The sequence below is a fragment of the Mustela lutreola genome, chromosome 1, assembly GCF_030435805.1.
Source record: "Mustela lutreola isolate mMusLut2 chromosome 1, mMusLut2.pri, whole genome shotgun sequence".
Lineage (NCBI taxonomy): Eukaryota > Metazoa > Chordata > Mammalia > Carnivora > Mustelidae > Mustela > Mustela lutreola.
The window spans coordinates 194016562-194031276 of NC_081290.1; the positions used below are offsets into that span (position 1 = coordinate 194016562).

Sequence of the window (14715 nt, forward strand, 5' to 3'; positions counted from 1 at the left end):
GCTCAGCAAGATTCCCGGAAAAAAGGAGTTGGTGTTTGAGGGCGGTAGAGCAGAAAGAATATTGGACTGGAAGCCAGAAGATCTCAGGTTGTTGTTTGTTTGTTTTTTTTTAAATTTTTTTATTTTTAAAGATTTTATCTATTTATTTGAGAGAGAGCATGAGTGGGAGAGGTGGTCTGGGAGAGGGAGAAGCAGGCTCTGTGCTGAGCAGGGAGCCTGACGCAGAGCTCAGTCCCAGGACCCTGGGATCATGACCTGAACTGAAGGCAAAACTTTAACTAACTGAGCCACCCAGGCATCTTCGGGAGATTTCAGTTTAAATTTCAGTTCTGTGGGACCTCGGATACCCCACTTCATTCAACCGCTCTGTGCGTCTCCCCTTCTCCATCCATGGCAGGGGGGACGCGTCTCGGGAGTCATACGCGTGAAAACGTTTTCCACATGTGAAAATGCCGCGTCACGGTGAAGGATTATTGTCTGTGAGTGTTTTGTGGATTATTCTGTGAGTGTTTTGTGTGGCTTGCATTTGCTTGAGGGTATAAGCTTCCACACTCAAGTGTCCCGGAGCAGCACCCCGGGACCCTCATCCGTTCCAGGATTGGAAAATTGCTCTGCTCTGGCCTGGTTCAGCCAGCGGGGATTAGCATACCAGGCCCAGCATGACATCCTCTTCCCATTCCCCCTCCAGAATCTACCTCTCCTTGGGCCAGAAGAGCACCTTGCAGGCTGCCTTGAAGTCTGATGCAGCAGAAGGCAAGGGGCTGTGGGTTTTAACTGCACAAGTTAAAAACACAGGAAGAGGATTGGGAGACACCCTGCCCCCACCTTTTTCCCCCCTTCTTTAACCTTAGGAAAAAAGAAGTGGAGAAGATGGTAAAGTCAGTGTGGTTTGGGGAGCCCAGGACCTTTGGGTACAGTAGTGCAGTAACCCCGGCCCAGTTTGGTCTGGTTCATCTTCGTTTCCTCAATGTCTAGCACTGTACTTGGGCTTTTATGGTGATCAATACATGTTTGTTGGAGAATAAATTAAAAAGGAGAGAAAGAAAGGTTCTTTTTTTTTCTCTACTGTTCGGAAGGGAATGATCTTTATTCATAAGTCAGGGAGAATTTCCTGGAGGAGATGGGTTCAGAGCTGAGTTTTTTTCCCCCGTGACAGCTTTATTGAGATATAATTTATGTACCGTACCATTCCCTTATTTTTAAAGTCTACAGCTCAGTGGTTTTTAGCATATTCCCAATATACACAACCCTCAGCACAGTCCATTTTAGAGCGTCATCTGACCCCAGAGGGAAACCCGTGCCCTTTATATATATCACCCTCAGTGTTCCTATCCCTATTCTCCAGCCTGAGGCAGCCACACATCTACTTACTGTGAAGAGCGGAGGGTTTGCTTTGCTTTGTTTTGTTTTAAAGGTTTAAGTATTCATTTGAAAGAGAGAGAGAGAGAGAGAGCATGGGGTTGGGCAGAGGGAGACAGAGACAGAGAATCCCATGTAGACTTCCCACTGAGCACGGAGGAGCCCGAGGCAGGGCTCAGTCCCAGGACCCTGAGACCATAACCCGAGCCGAAATCAGGGGTTGGCCATTCAACCGACGGAGCCACCCAGGCGCCCTGAGAGCAGGGTTTGGAACGGAGACCAGGTTCTTGGTGGTGGAAGCAGTCTGGGGAGATTGGCTTGAAGACGGGAATGGATGACCATGAGTCGCCTCAATGAGGGATGTGGAATATAGGGAGGTGAGCGGATGGGCTGACTGACTTGATTTCCGTTGAAGAGTTAGAACTTCACTTTATCAGTCAACAAAGGTGCATTGAGATCCCCAAGACAGTGTGCTCTGTATACAGAGGGGACTCAGCTCACTGGGGAGCCGCTATAGATTCTAGAACCTGGGAGAGAGGTGCAGAGTGGTATTTGAGGCAGCTGATTCTTGAGCCTTCCACTGTTCTTCCAGCGCTTGGTCTGGGAATTGGTGTCTTAACCATCATTTAACGTAAGATGGCACTTTTCTTTTTTCTACTGGCCATGTTGCCCTCTGAGTTCCCTAAAAAACAGAGTCTGAAGTTGATGGGTCAGCTTTTGGAATTAGTACCTGCACATCCCCCTAAATTCCTTGGCCATAACTGGTTATGGTGATTGTTCAAAATGCTCTGACCTGCCGGAATCTGGTGAAGAGTCAGAAATTGGACGGCACCATGTCTGGCGGGATGGCATCCTCTCCTCATTCCTTGGAGGAAGAGGGGAAAGCTGACGGGCCCAGTGAGCAGGTATGGATGGCTCCCTGTAGGCTGTCTTTCCAGGGGACATAGTGCGTCTCTGCTTCTCTACCCCCCAGGAATCCCTGGTATTGTCGTTACTTGCACCACCATGACCCCCGGCGGTTCTGTCCCCTCGTCTGTGTGATATTCTCAAGCTGCTTAGAGTCCTATCGGTTTGGAGTCTCGGCGTTTCTGCTCTGCGACCCACATCTGACCTCAGGCCTCTCACTGATTCTGCCAGCCTGGTTGGGCCAGGCTTTTCAGCTGGGGGTGCCAGCGGGTTGGCAGGTTATGGTATCAGTGGTGCATTTATCTTGATTCTTCAGCCTTCGGAGAGAGTCTCATTTCCGGATTCAGCTCCATTTCCAAGGAAGCAGGGTGAGCTGTGCCTCCAGACTCCCCGTGCATCACTTCTGTGCACACCCTGCGGTGTATGAGAGGCACAGGGAGGCTGGGAGAGAGAAATGTCATTTTTTCTTTCTTTTTTTTCCTTTTTAAAGATTTTATTTATTTGAGAGAGAGAGAGAGAGAGCGAGCTCAGAAGCAGTTGGAGTGGCAGAGGGAGAGGGGGAAGCAGACAGCCCATGAGCAAGGAGCCTAATGCGGGACTCGATTCCAGGACCCCGGGATGGTTGCCTGAGCCAAAGGCAGACGCTTAACCGCTTACCTACCGAGCCCCCGGGTGCTTGAGAAAACTGTCATTCTTTCTTAACACAAAACAACAAAAACAAATGCAGAGGAGACCTCTGATCTGTCCACAGATTAAGTAAGTAACTGGTGCTGCGTAAGGTGAAACTAGAGAAAGCCTTTACCAGACCGGACCCCTAAATCCTTAAGGGTGGGGACAGCATCTCACTATGCGCCAAGTTTCTTGCCTTCAATACACAATTCCATTTAATCCTCCCAAGAAACACCCCCAGGCGGGTTTTAGGGCTGAGAAACAGAAGTTAGAGATTAACTCGCTCCTGGTCCCACAGAAGCAAGGGGGAGATTTGAACCGTTGCAGACAGAGCCTGAGCCCTCCACCGGGACACTGTACCATCGCTCCGGGCTCTGGAAATCGTTGGCTCTCATGCATGTTTGAGAAAGCATACACGTGGAGGCGAAGGGTGTGAGAGAAAGTAGGAGTGAGGTCAGCAGGATGGGAAGGGCTCCGGGGAGCGAGTTATAGAGCTTGGGGTCGATCACTGCCATGGGCAGGGCGACACATGCTGACCTGCCTGGGCAGACTGCTCCGTGAGAAGCAGGCAGCCTTTGGCTGGAGATGTGGTTTCCAGATTCTAATGATTTGTGCAAACTGTGGAGGTTGAGATGGAATCCCATAGGCTGATATGCACTGGCCAGGCTCCTCTGTGGGTGTTGGTATTTTAAGAGTTTCCGTGGTGGTTATGTGCTCAGGGGCCGCCCATTCCGTGTCAGGCAGGAACCCGGCATGATCCCGGGGCAGATTAGCAGGTGACGATTCTGCCCTGTGTGGTTAGTTTCTTCTGGATCCTCTCCATCCACCAGTTGCTAGGCTGGTCACTGGTAATTGCTTCTAGGGTAACGCTATTTTCCATTAAGGCGTCTGAATGGCTAAGCTGCCCGTGGGGAATTTCCTGCCTGACCTCCGTGCACGAGCCACTGGGCCCCGGAGCCGGAGCAAGTGTTCAGAAACGAACCAAGCTGGCCTGAGAGCCCGGGAATGGTTGCTGGGCTGCGGTGTGTACAAGAGCTTTCTGCAGCCCGAGGGCTCTTTCTGGAGCTTTTTTTAAAATTTTTTTTTTTTTTTTTAAGATTTTATTTATTTGTCAAAGAGAGAGCGAGAGCGAGCACAAGCAGACAGAGTGGAAGGCAGAGTCAGAGGGAGAAGCAGGCTCCCTGCAGAGCAAGGAGCCTGATGTGGGACTCTATCCCAGGATGCTGGGATCATGACCTGAGCCGAAGGCAGCTGCTTAACCAACTGAGCCACCCAGGTGTCCCACTGAGCCACCCAGGTGTCCCTCTTTCTGGAGCTTTTGCCCTCTTGGGTTCTTGCCTCCACAGCCCACATCAGTGTGGTGATGGACCAAAGGGCTGTCGTGTCTGGTGTGAAGGAAGATGAAGGAAGATACAGCTTTTACACATCTCCTGGGGGTGGGGAGGGCGGTCTGCCAGCTCTTGTCCTGGGACTTCGGCCCCTGAGCCGTCTTCCTACTCTCAGAGGAGATGGCAAAGCTTCCATCCAGGAGGCAAAACTGGAAATCAAATGTGTGTAGGACAGAGATGTTTGCAGCTGTGATAAAGAGATGTCAGGTGGTGGCTGGTTCCCGCCCTGGCCACCCCCCTCCTCCCCCCTGCCCCCTGCAACTCTGAGCAGCCACGTGCCACCTTCTAAAAATAGTCCTGGTGTCAAATCTTCTCCTCTGTTTCCCAGACACTGTGTGTCTGGATTTTCAATTCAAATAATATAGTTCAGAATCATCAGCCAGCGGTGGGCTGTGGCTCAGCTAAGATCAGTGGGTGGAGGAGAGGAAGGAGTAAGGAAATCTGGGCTTCTCCCACCGGAGCCCCCCATACGTCGTTTTGGGTCTGACGGTATGAAGCCCTTGGTTCTGCCTCCTTCATACACACTCATGTTGAGATTCTGGTTGTTCAACTCTGATTTGTTGATGAGATAAAGAAATAAGGCCACAGACACGTCTCAGTGGCAGATCTGGGTTATGGCCCAGAACTCAGGCCTCTGACCTCAAGTCTGGGCCAGTTTCTAACTGTCTGTTCTCTGGAGCTTCCTGAGGCTTCGTGAGGTCTCCCCGTGTCAGTACAATGCTGCCGTCATGCCTCTTCCCCACCTGCTGCCTCGTACCTACGTGGTCTGACCACAGGGGGTTTTAGTCTTGCTGCTTTTTGGTTGGCAAATTTAGTCAGGAAGTGAGGGGGCTGAGTGAGGGAAATTAAAAAAAAAATTAAATTAAAAAAACCCCAACCAACCCACTTGGGGGGTTTCCCCCCTTTTTCCACAACTATGGAAAAAGAATTTGCCTTGGAGGCCCAGTGGGGGGAAGGAGTGTATGGTAACCCTTGCTGATTTGACTCAACGATTAGGAAAATGAAGAAAAACATAAGAGGACCATTGGTTTAGTAACATCTTTTTGAGGCTCGGCAAGGATCTTCCAGCTTCTTAACAAGTTTTTGCGCCCTAAAAACCAGTGGCTATTGTGTGTGTAGTAAAATAGCTAGTCACCGTAAAATTTGGGGTAGTAGGGGAAAAGAAGACAGAGCTCATCATTTCACGATACCATTGGCAGCATCTTTGGTGTATTATCACCTACTATGTTTTCTCATTCAGGTTTCCTGTTTATTTCTTATTTATTTTAAAAATATTATTTACTCATTTATTTGACATGCAGAGAGCACATAAGCAGGGGGAGAGGGAGAAACAGGCTTTCCCGATGAACTGGGAGCCCGACGCGGGGCTCGATCCCAGGAACCCGAGACTGTGACATGACCCGAAGGCAGACGCCCAACCGACTGAGCCATCCATCATTCACGTTTCCTTTTTAAGTGATAGACATTTTGAGTCATCGGCTCTTCTGTTACCTTGTCTCTGTTGAAGGTAGGGCAGGAGATCTGTCCCTAGGTTGAGGACAGGGGAGTCTGTGAAATAAGGGGGAAAAAAAAGAATTTCTGTGGCACTGTTTTCGGAGGAGCCATCAGGATGAGATACTTCTCCAAATGGGGGACGAGCCCGCTCATCAGAGATGCCACTTAGCCTCGTCCTTGTGGTTCCCATAACCAAGCTTATGTGTTCAGGCCAGTCTGACTCCACAAAGCCATCTGCGTTGATCTGGCAAGGGTTTGCCTTTTGGCTGGGCCATTACACTCTGGAGCTCTTCCTGACCTTTTGCTTGCCTCTCAGGTTGGATGGAATGGCAGTAATAAAGGTTACTCTGAACAGGGTGGAGCCTTTCCAGGGAACAGTTTGCCCTTAGCATGGGTGATAACATGTGTTTTCTCTATCTTTGTGATGAACCACATCTTCCTGACGGGTGAAGACCTCATAAAAAATTTTAAAAAAGACTTCAGAAAGAGGATTGCACCACCTCTGTTGATTACCTCTTTCTGACACTACTGAGCAAGTTCTTCCTCAGATCTGACTGAAATCCCCTGTGGTAAGGTTCAAACACATTTTCTCTAGTTGCGTCTTCAGTGAGGATGAGAGACAGGTCGTTATCCTTTGAGAACATTCCTTCAGAAACTTCTTCTTACTAGTAACATATGCGTTGGTTTGCAGATCCTGAGGGAAGCCCTAGGTTTGTGCTAGTCATTACTTGGACCTCTTGGGTGTCCTGGGTCCCTGTGGATTTACTGGGGGGATTGGCGGCCCACCTGTGTCGGAAGACCAGAGTAGGAAGTGGCCCTCCGATTCGGAAAGTTCCGGGGGACCCTGAAAGAGTCCTCTTTCTCAAATGCCTTCTCCATGCTTGGGTTGCTTCTCCGTGAGTTGACACACTTTCTGTTTGTAGTTAGAGACATTCGACTGAAAAATCAGGGGAACTCAGGAGAGCTGATTCTCACAGTTGAAACATTTATTGGACACGCACTGGGCTGTGCTGGGTGCTTGTGCTACAGGGCTGGACATCAACGGTCCTTCCATTGAGGACCTTCTGGCCTGTGTGGAGGGCAATGTGAAAAGATCCTTTCTGGAGAATATGCACATCATATTACAGCATTAAAAAAAAAAATAGGTCTGAGGAAGAACTCAGCTGGAAGGGAGAGGGGAGGAGGGTCCTAGGACCTAAATGACACCATTACGTTGTCTTCCTTCTCTGTACTCAGCTGCCACCTGTTAGTCCCTACATTCCAGCTCTGCATCTCTCCCGGAGAATCTAGTCTTCATGGTGGATGGGATTTGTGGGGTCATTTCAACTTGGAACAGACAGAAGTCTAAGGCTGTGGAGTTGGTCAGTGGCAGAGGGGGCTCTGGAGTACAGGTACCCTGCGGTCAGCTTGGCGTTCAGTCCACCCCGTGTGTGGGGAGCCCATTCTGTGCGGGATGGAGCCCTGTCTTCATCAGTGAACTCAGGAAGCTCGCGCAGGCCTTGTGTGGATGGTCTTTCCAAGGACCAAGGCACTAGCACCAGTCCAGGGGACCATCTGAGGCAGCAGGAGCTGTTGTCTGGGGTTGAGCTCATTTTCTCGCTGTATGGTCCTGCACGGGTGACTCCATCTCTCCGGGTCTCAGTGTCTTTCTCCTCTGTCAAGTAGAGCGTATCCATTTCTTCTTCCTGTAAGACAGTTTAAGGAGACGAGTCTGGAGACCTATGCTAATGTGATTATTAGTTAGTAAAAGTGACTTTTTTTGGTGATCCACGAGGCCTCTGAGTTTGCTCCTTGGGTTAGCGCAAGCTGGAACAGTGGTTTATTACTTCTTTGATTAATTACGAGATGTCGCTTTTGGGATCTACCTATGGTGCAGACAGTGAGCTCTTACAATTCATGGGCTGCTCTTGTCCGTCTGTCTCTTCGGTGTCCATCTGCTTAAGGTTCTGACTCCAGGTTTCTTATTTCTCCCTCTCCTTTTCCCTTCGCCTCCTTCTTTTAGATCTACACACTATCCTAGGGCTGTTTCATCCACTTGAGTGGCTTTCCTTACTTCTCTATGATGATGACGCTCCCATACTTCAGACCTCCTCTCTTTTTTGAGCCCTAGGTTCACACCTACGAGTGACTAATGGACGTTTTGTGGAGATGCTCTTCAGAACTCCGTGTCAGTGTCCTTGAACCGGCGGCCCTCCTTCCCTCCAGCCCAGTTCCTCTCCCTTGGTTCCTTGCATTGGGGATGGGAACCGGTCAGCTTCATGAGGCTTCCCTCCCCTGGGAGGGTGTTCTTCAAGCCCATCTTCCCAACTCTACCACCGTTGCACCTCTCTAGGCCACCATCTCTCCGGTGTGTGTTCCTCAAGTGCCCTCCTCGCTCGACTCCCTGCCTCCTACGAGGGCCAGGGTAGGGGCTGCCGCCAGAGGGGTCTTCACACCCCCCCGCTGCTGCTCCCGGTCCTGTGCCTCCAGCCAGAGTAACCCTCCCCACCCCTGCCGCCCGCACCTTGAGTGGGGTGCTTTCTTTTCTTTCCATGTCTTCACAGACACTGTTCCTTCAGCTGGAATTCCCCACTGGTAACGCCGCCCCACCTTGTCACCCTGCCCTTCTTTTCTTCTCCTTTGGATCTTTCCTCCAGGAAGTATTTCCAGACTCTGGTGTTTTTTTACTTGATTTTATTTTAATTTTATTTTAGATTTTGTTGATTTGTCAGAGAGGGAGAGAGCACAAGCAGGGGGAGCAGCGGGCAGAGGGAGAGGGGGAAGCAGGCTCCCCACTGAGCAAGGAGCCTGATGGGGGGGCTCAACCCCAGGACCCTGGGATCATGATCTGACCTGAAGGCAGATGCTTCTGAGCCCCCCAGGCGTCCCCAGACTCTGGTGTTTATTACGTGTCCTAATTTATGACTGTGTTCCTCAATTGTGTTTATTTGGTCACAGTGCATCCTTTACTGGATCATAAGCTGTGAGGGCAGAGTTTATTTTATTCAGGGTTTGAGTTATTCAGTGCCTGCTGAGCTCTTTGCATGGAACATTGTAGGAGCTCAGTAAATAGGTATTTGGGGAAGGAGTAAATAATCAAATGAATGAAGGACTGCACAGAAACTTGATTTTCATGGAATTCTAGTGTAAATCATTTTGCAAAGCAAGAAGTCCTCTTGAAGCTGAATAATCCAACCCCCTCCCCGCCAATATACCATTTATGTAAATCTGGATGATTACATAAGGGCTTGTTTGCTTTGAGCCTGTTGATTTCTTTCGTGTTTTTATTTTGTTGTGCCGTCTGCGTGTTCCATCAGACTCTAGATGTCCAGAGAACAGAGACTGCTGTTCTTCTAAGGGAGTTTAACTTGGCATCTCTAGTGGATGTTGTTTCCTAAACCATCCCTAGTGGTTGATGTTTCCTCAAACGAGGTTCCAGAAAGCAAGAACAGGTCAGAAGCAATATTTTTGGCCAGTGGTTGACCCAGAGCCCGGGTACAGTCTGCAGAGAGGAGTAACACACTTTTCCCACCGAAGACCTGTGGCAGTTTTGAAGGATGTTTTGAATTTTGGAGCTGTGGTTGCCATGGCAACCATACTTTTTTCTGGCCTTCCCATTCCAGGTCAGGGCAACAGTTGTTCCTCTTGAGAGGAGAGAAGGATTGGGGAATACATGTAGCCTTCCATTCTACCCTCCCTCCTCCCCAGTTAATCCAGCAAATATTTACTGACCACTTGTGATGGGGCAGGTGCCATTCTAGACGCCAGAAACTACAGTGAATGACATAGTTTCTGCCCTAGGAGAGCTTGCGTCCTAGAGAGGGGAGAGAGAGAGTGAGGAAATGAATGATGCCACCGTGATCCCTGTTTATTTAAAAACGAGTTACTTGGGCACATCCCCAAAAGATAATTCATCTATGTTCTAACACTTAGAACTCGGGGACTGTGAAAGCGAGGTCTTCCGCCCTGCTCTATAGAGGGAGGGCCACAGGGGTGTCGCTGAGGGCTGACCGTGGAAGCAGACTCCCTCCCACTGGCAGGAGGACTTCAGTGGTTCGGGTGAGGGCATCTCAGAATGCAGACACGTCTGCTGCTCTGACGTTTTCCAAGACCTCGGGAGACAGCGGTGTGAAGCCGGCTGTCTCTCTGCAGCTGTCGGATGTCAGGGCATTTGTTCTCCTGGCGTTTTCCACTCAGCTGTAGCGGAAGCCAGGAGCCGAAAGACGCGCAGGAGACATGGGCCTTCTTCATGCAACATGGTGACAGCCTGAAGACAGGCCTTGAAGGCCAGGGACTGGGTCGTCACAGGATGTGGGGTCTGAACTCTTGAACTGGGAGCCCAAGGTGGTGGGGGGCAGGCGGTGGGGGGCAGGTTACGGAGGAATGAGGGGACACAGACACTGACCCTTGCCACGGGAGCTTCCGGTCAGAGCAGCAGAGAATGGTGCCCGCATGGACAGCTGTTAATCTGAATCTGCGCCGCACTGTATCCTTTCCAGAGTGACTTCCCAGGCCACGGGCTCCAGGAAGGGGGCGCACAGGGCGATCACCCTTTGCATTTGCTCCAGCACTTACCATGCTTCCCGACACACACCAAGCCTCCAGGCACGTGCTCAGGGCTTGGCCGTCCATTGTTTCATTCGCTCTGGCAGCCTGTGGGGCCGGTGGAACATCTGTGTCCGCCCTTAGGGGCACCGAAACTCTGCACCGTGCCCTCATCCGTACAACTCAGTAATGATGGAATCTGACTCCAGAAGAGGGGTTCCTGGCTCTTTTAATTCAAGCCTTGTTTGAAACTGTGTAAAGAATACATCTGCCCATGTGACACCGTACTGAGGTTTATGTGCGTGTGCTGACGATGTAAGTGGTGAAAATCCGTAGGAAATGGAACATAGAGACCAAACACTGTAAGACACTCTTTCAGCGGGCCTCTGCTCTGTTAAAGCAGCCGCTCCGGTGGAAAGCTCTGGCTGGATTTTTACCTCCCCTGTGGGACACATGAAACATTCAGGCTGCCCCAGCAAGGAACGTTTGAATTCTGCCTGCCTGTAGGGCTTTGGCTCCTCTGCGCCAGCCACTAGGCTCTGGCTGGCCTCTGCTCTGGAAGGATTAGTCTAGTTTATTTATTGTCCATTCATTCATTTGTTCGCCTGCAAGTTTTTATTGAGCATCTTTTAGGCGGTCAGTGCAAATCATGGAAATAAATGTAAAACCTGGAAATGTGGCAGGTGCCTCCAAGGAGAGGGCAGCAGAAACTGCCGCATTTGGTCATCCTGATAGCTGGCCACAACTTACTGTGAAGGACATCCTCTCTAGCAGGAGACTGTCCTTTGTAAATGGAGCTGGATGGACATGTTGTCTTATGAGAACAGAAGCAAGTTACCATCATTCATTTCATTCTAGGGCCTGGCTTGCTCATTCATTTCACAGAGTAGACGAAAATGGCTTGTGCTTTGCTGAATGGGGAACCCCAGTCATGGGCCTGGGGTAGCCTGGTCCACTTCACTTCTCTCTTTTCTTTGGAACACAGGACCGCCGAACTTCCCTTCGGCTCTTTCTAGCAGAGGCTGGGCAGGGGAAATAAAAGTTCTGTTTTGTTTCTCATTCCTTTGATGCAGACGATTCCAAAGCGGGGCACTTTTGAATTGTTATCTGTGCCTGTTTCTGACCTTAGTCCTCATAGCCATGAAGAGTCTAGAGTCCTAGAGCATCTGTCCCTAGTTGCCTACCAGCTTAGGGCCCCTCTGAGTGACAGGTGCTGTTTGGAAATAATTCACTTTCACTGTCTTAATCAGCTCAGTAGTGTCCTGGGAGGGTTGGTAAGAAACAGTTAAACGTGCAGATAAACCCGAATATACTTGTCCAGGTTCAGTGGATGGGTATCAGAGAATGAATGAAGTAATAAGTAAATAGACCTTTAAAAACACGTCTTGTGAGGGACTCCTGGGTGACTCAGTCGTTTAAGAATCTGCCTTTGGCTTAGGTCATGATCCCAGGGTCCTAAGATCGAGTCCCGCATTGGGCTCCTTGTTCAGCGGCGAGCCTGGTTTTCCTTCTGCCTGCTGCTCCCCCTGCTTGTGTGTGTGCACCACCCCCCCACCGCCTCTTTCTCTGGCAAATAAGTAAAATCTTAAACAAAAATAAATATATTGTGGATCTAATATGAATATATGATATAAGTATCTGTGTGTGTGTGTGTGTGTGTGTGTTTGTGTTATGTATTTTTTAACTCTGGATATCCCTAGGGCAGGTGAGGTGTTCTTGGGCCATCAACAAAAAAATTTTTCTTTTTTAGATTTTATTTATTTATTTGATAGAGAGAGATCACAAGTAGGCAGAGAGGCAGGCAGAGAGGGAGGGGAAGCAGGCTCCCCGCTGAGCAGAGAGCCCGATGCGGGGCTCGATCCCAGGACCCTGAGATCATGACCTGAGCCGAAGGCCGAGGCTTTAACCCACTGAGCCACCCAGGTGCCCCCATCAGCAAAAAATTTTAATTTGCTGATTGAATAGGATACTTGTCTTGATGTTTGCTGGTGGGTTAGATCCAGCCACCTCTCGGGGGGACCGAGAGACTTGGCCTGCCCATTCTAGATGAGTCCAGGCTAAGCCCAGCCGGCGTTGAGGGATGGGGCATCCGGAATCACAGGCGGCTACTGATGGTGAATTTGAGAGGGACGGGGGACAGCTGAGACATAGAATGTTTTTGTACCCTTTCCAAGGCTCTTCATCCTTGCTGAATACCACTGATAATGCCCAGGCTGACACCATTCCTAAGCAGTGGAGAGGGCTCCCCAGCGGCTGAGTTTGATTTTTATTCTGGTAGCAATTTCCAGCCTGCTTCTATAGAGTAAAATTCCAGCCTGGAGCGAACTTTCTCCCCTCTGGCCACTTTGCATCATCAGTTTCCTCCTGCAGAAAGAGGGCACTGTGCTAATACCGACCTTGTCGGTTGACGTGGCGTTGAAATAAAGGCGAGGCATCTCTCCAAGTGCCTGATGCATGATCAGCGCCCTCTTTCTCATCACTTCTTTCTCATCCCTTTACATTTAAGGGAAAGAAGTGTTTTCACATTGGTGTCATTTTCCGATCGGTGCCGAGCTTATCTGATGCGAAGGGCAGGCCATGTGGCTTGTGGTTGTCTGTCATTGCAGTACCTTTGCTGAGTCACTTGGGGTTGGCAGACCTGGAAAAAATTAGTGGTCCAGAGGGCGGTTAGGGCTGTGTGTGATCAGGGAAGTAGCCTGTGGTGTCTGCTTCTCATTTCCTGGTGCCCTTCTGGACCCCGGTCCCCCTTCTCATGGGAGAGGGACAGGGACATGGAAGCCACCGGGGGGATGTTGCGCCTCTGTTGCCCGGAGCTGGACTTCCCCAATGTGGCTTCACGAATCTTTGATTTCAGCTAGATCCGTATTTCATAAGGCCTGGCGGAGAGCTCTACATGAACGGATTGTCTCCGGGGTTTGAGAGGAGTGATGTTCTTTGATATGAGGCCTAATTAGGAGAGAAGATGCTGTTGGTGCTGGGGAGAAGATGCCGAGGGAGAACTTTTAGAAAAATGAGAAGATCTTACAGAAAAGAGCCCAGGTAAGATGGAAAAACTGCCTTTGAGATGTGAGGCATTTATGAGATTCGGGTAGGTTTGTGGGCATTGAGCAGTGCTGAGTCCATCTTTCGTGAGACTCTGACTGTGGAAGTGGCTACATGCCATTCTTGTATTTAGAGACTATTTTAACTTGCTTTATCTGCGTATTTTATGAGGACTTAGCCTTATATTAGTAAGAGGATTGTGATAGGTTATATCCCCGGCGACATCAGCGAGAAATGTGGTTTTGAGTATGTACTGTGGAGGAGCTCTCTTTACTGTTCAGAGAAGTAGGAAAGCAGATGTTTACGTCTGGGTTTTCACAGTACACAGATATAGAATGAAAGGAGAAATATTTGATTAAACTATAATCTAGGTTTCCATTAGGACAAGCTAGAGATTCATGAGGGTGCATGAAAATCAAAACAAAATTCCCTAGACTCTTCTTTTGAATTCCCTTCCAAATTAAAAATACTTCAAGTTAAAAATGCCCGAGAGACCCTTCTGATTATATGTATTCCCCTTTAGTCGGTCATTGGTCTTGCGGGCCCTTGTCACATAAACTGCTGCCCGAGCCACTCAGTCTGACCCAGTTGGTAAAGTCGTGTGCTGTGCAGTGAGCTGGATGGATTCGAGTCCAAATTTTGTCCCTTTTTAGGGGTTCTGCCACTGTGAACTTTAGCATCTTTATTTTTTTTGCTTCCTTGAGACTCCTCAGTTCCTGATTTTATTACCTTGATCATACTTTTTTTTTTAAGCCTTTATTATTTATTTGAAAGAGACACAGCGAGAGAGGGAACACAAGCAGGGGGAGTGGGAGAGGGAGAAGCAGGCTTCCACTGAACAGGGAGCCTGATGCGGGGCCTTGATCCCAGGATGCTGGGATCATGACCCGAGCCGAAGGCAGATACTCAACCAACTGAGCCATCCAGGCACCCCACCTTTGTAATACTTTTAACTTACCGTGGGTTTTTGTTTTGTTTTCGTTTTTGTCTGTGTTGATGACAGGTCTCTTCCCTCTGCATCTCTGCTGCGAAACCACAAGAATATCTGAGGTTTTTTTTTTTTTTTTTTTTTTTTTTTTTTTTTTTTTTTTTAGAATATGTGCTGCCAAAGCAAGCACAGAATTTGAGGTTCTTAAGTGCTGGGGCCCGGCCGTTACCATGTCTCCAGTGGTCAGAACAGAGCTGGTATCTGGTAAACCCTCACCAAGAGCCCATGATGTGGACATTATCTGGAACGAACAGCTAGTCGTAGTTCTCTTTGTCATGAGCGGTGGCACCGAACGTCAGAGAAAGGAATGGGGGTTCCTGTAGCTGAAGGGCAGCCTGGGGTTGT

The 14715-nt window shown here is 49.4% G+C and overlaps 1 protein-coding gene across 9 annotated transcripts in view; it reads left to right on the forward strand.

Annotated features, from left to right (window-relative positions):
• GRAMD1B (GRAM domain containing 1B) overlaps positions 1 to 14715 on the forward strand; it is a 242751-nt gene that overhangs the window by 74152 nt on the left and 153884 nt on the right. Inside the window, exon 1 of one of the 9 annotated variants that reach the window (XM_059183489.1) lies at positions 13229 to 13379. The exons of the other annotated variants lie outside the window; for them this stretch is intronic. Coding sequence (XP_059039472.1) covers positions 13303 to 13379 — 77 coding nt within the window. The 5' untranslated portion in view covers positions 13229 to 13302. Of the gene's footprint in view, positions 1 to 13228; positions 13380 to 14715 lie in introns of those variants that run through there. 9 annotated transcript variants of the gene reach the window in all.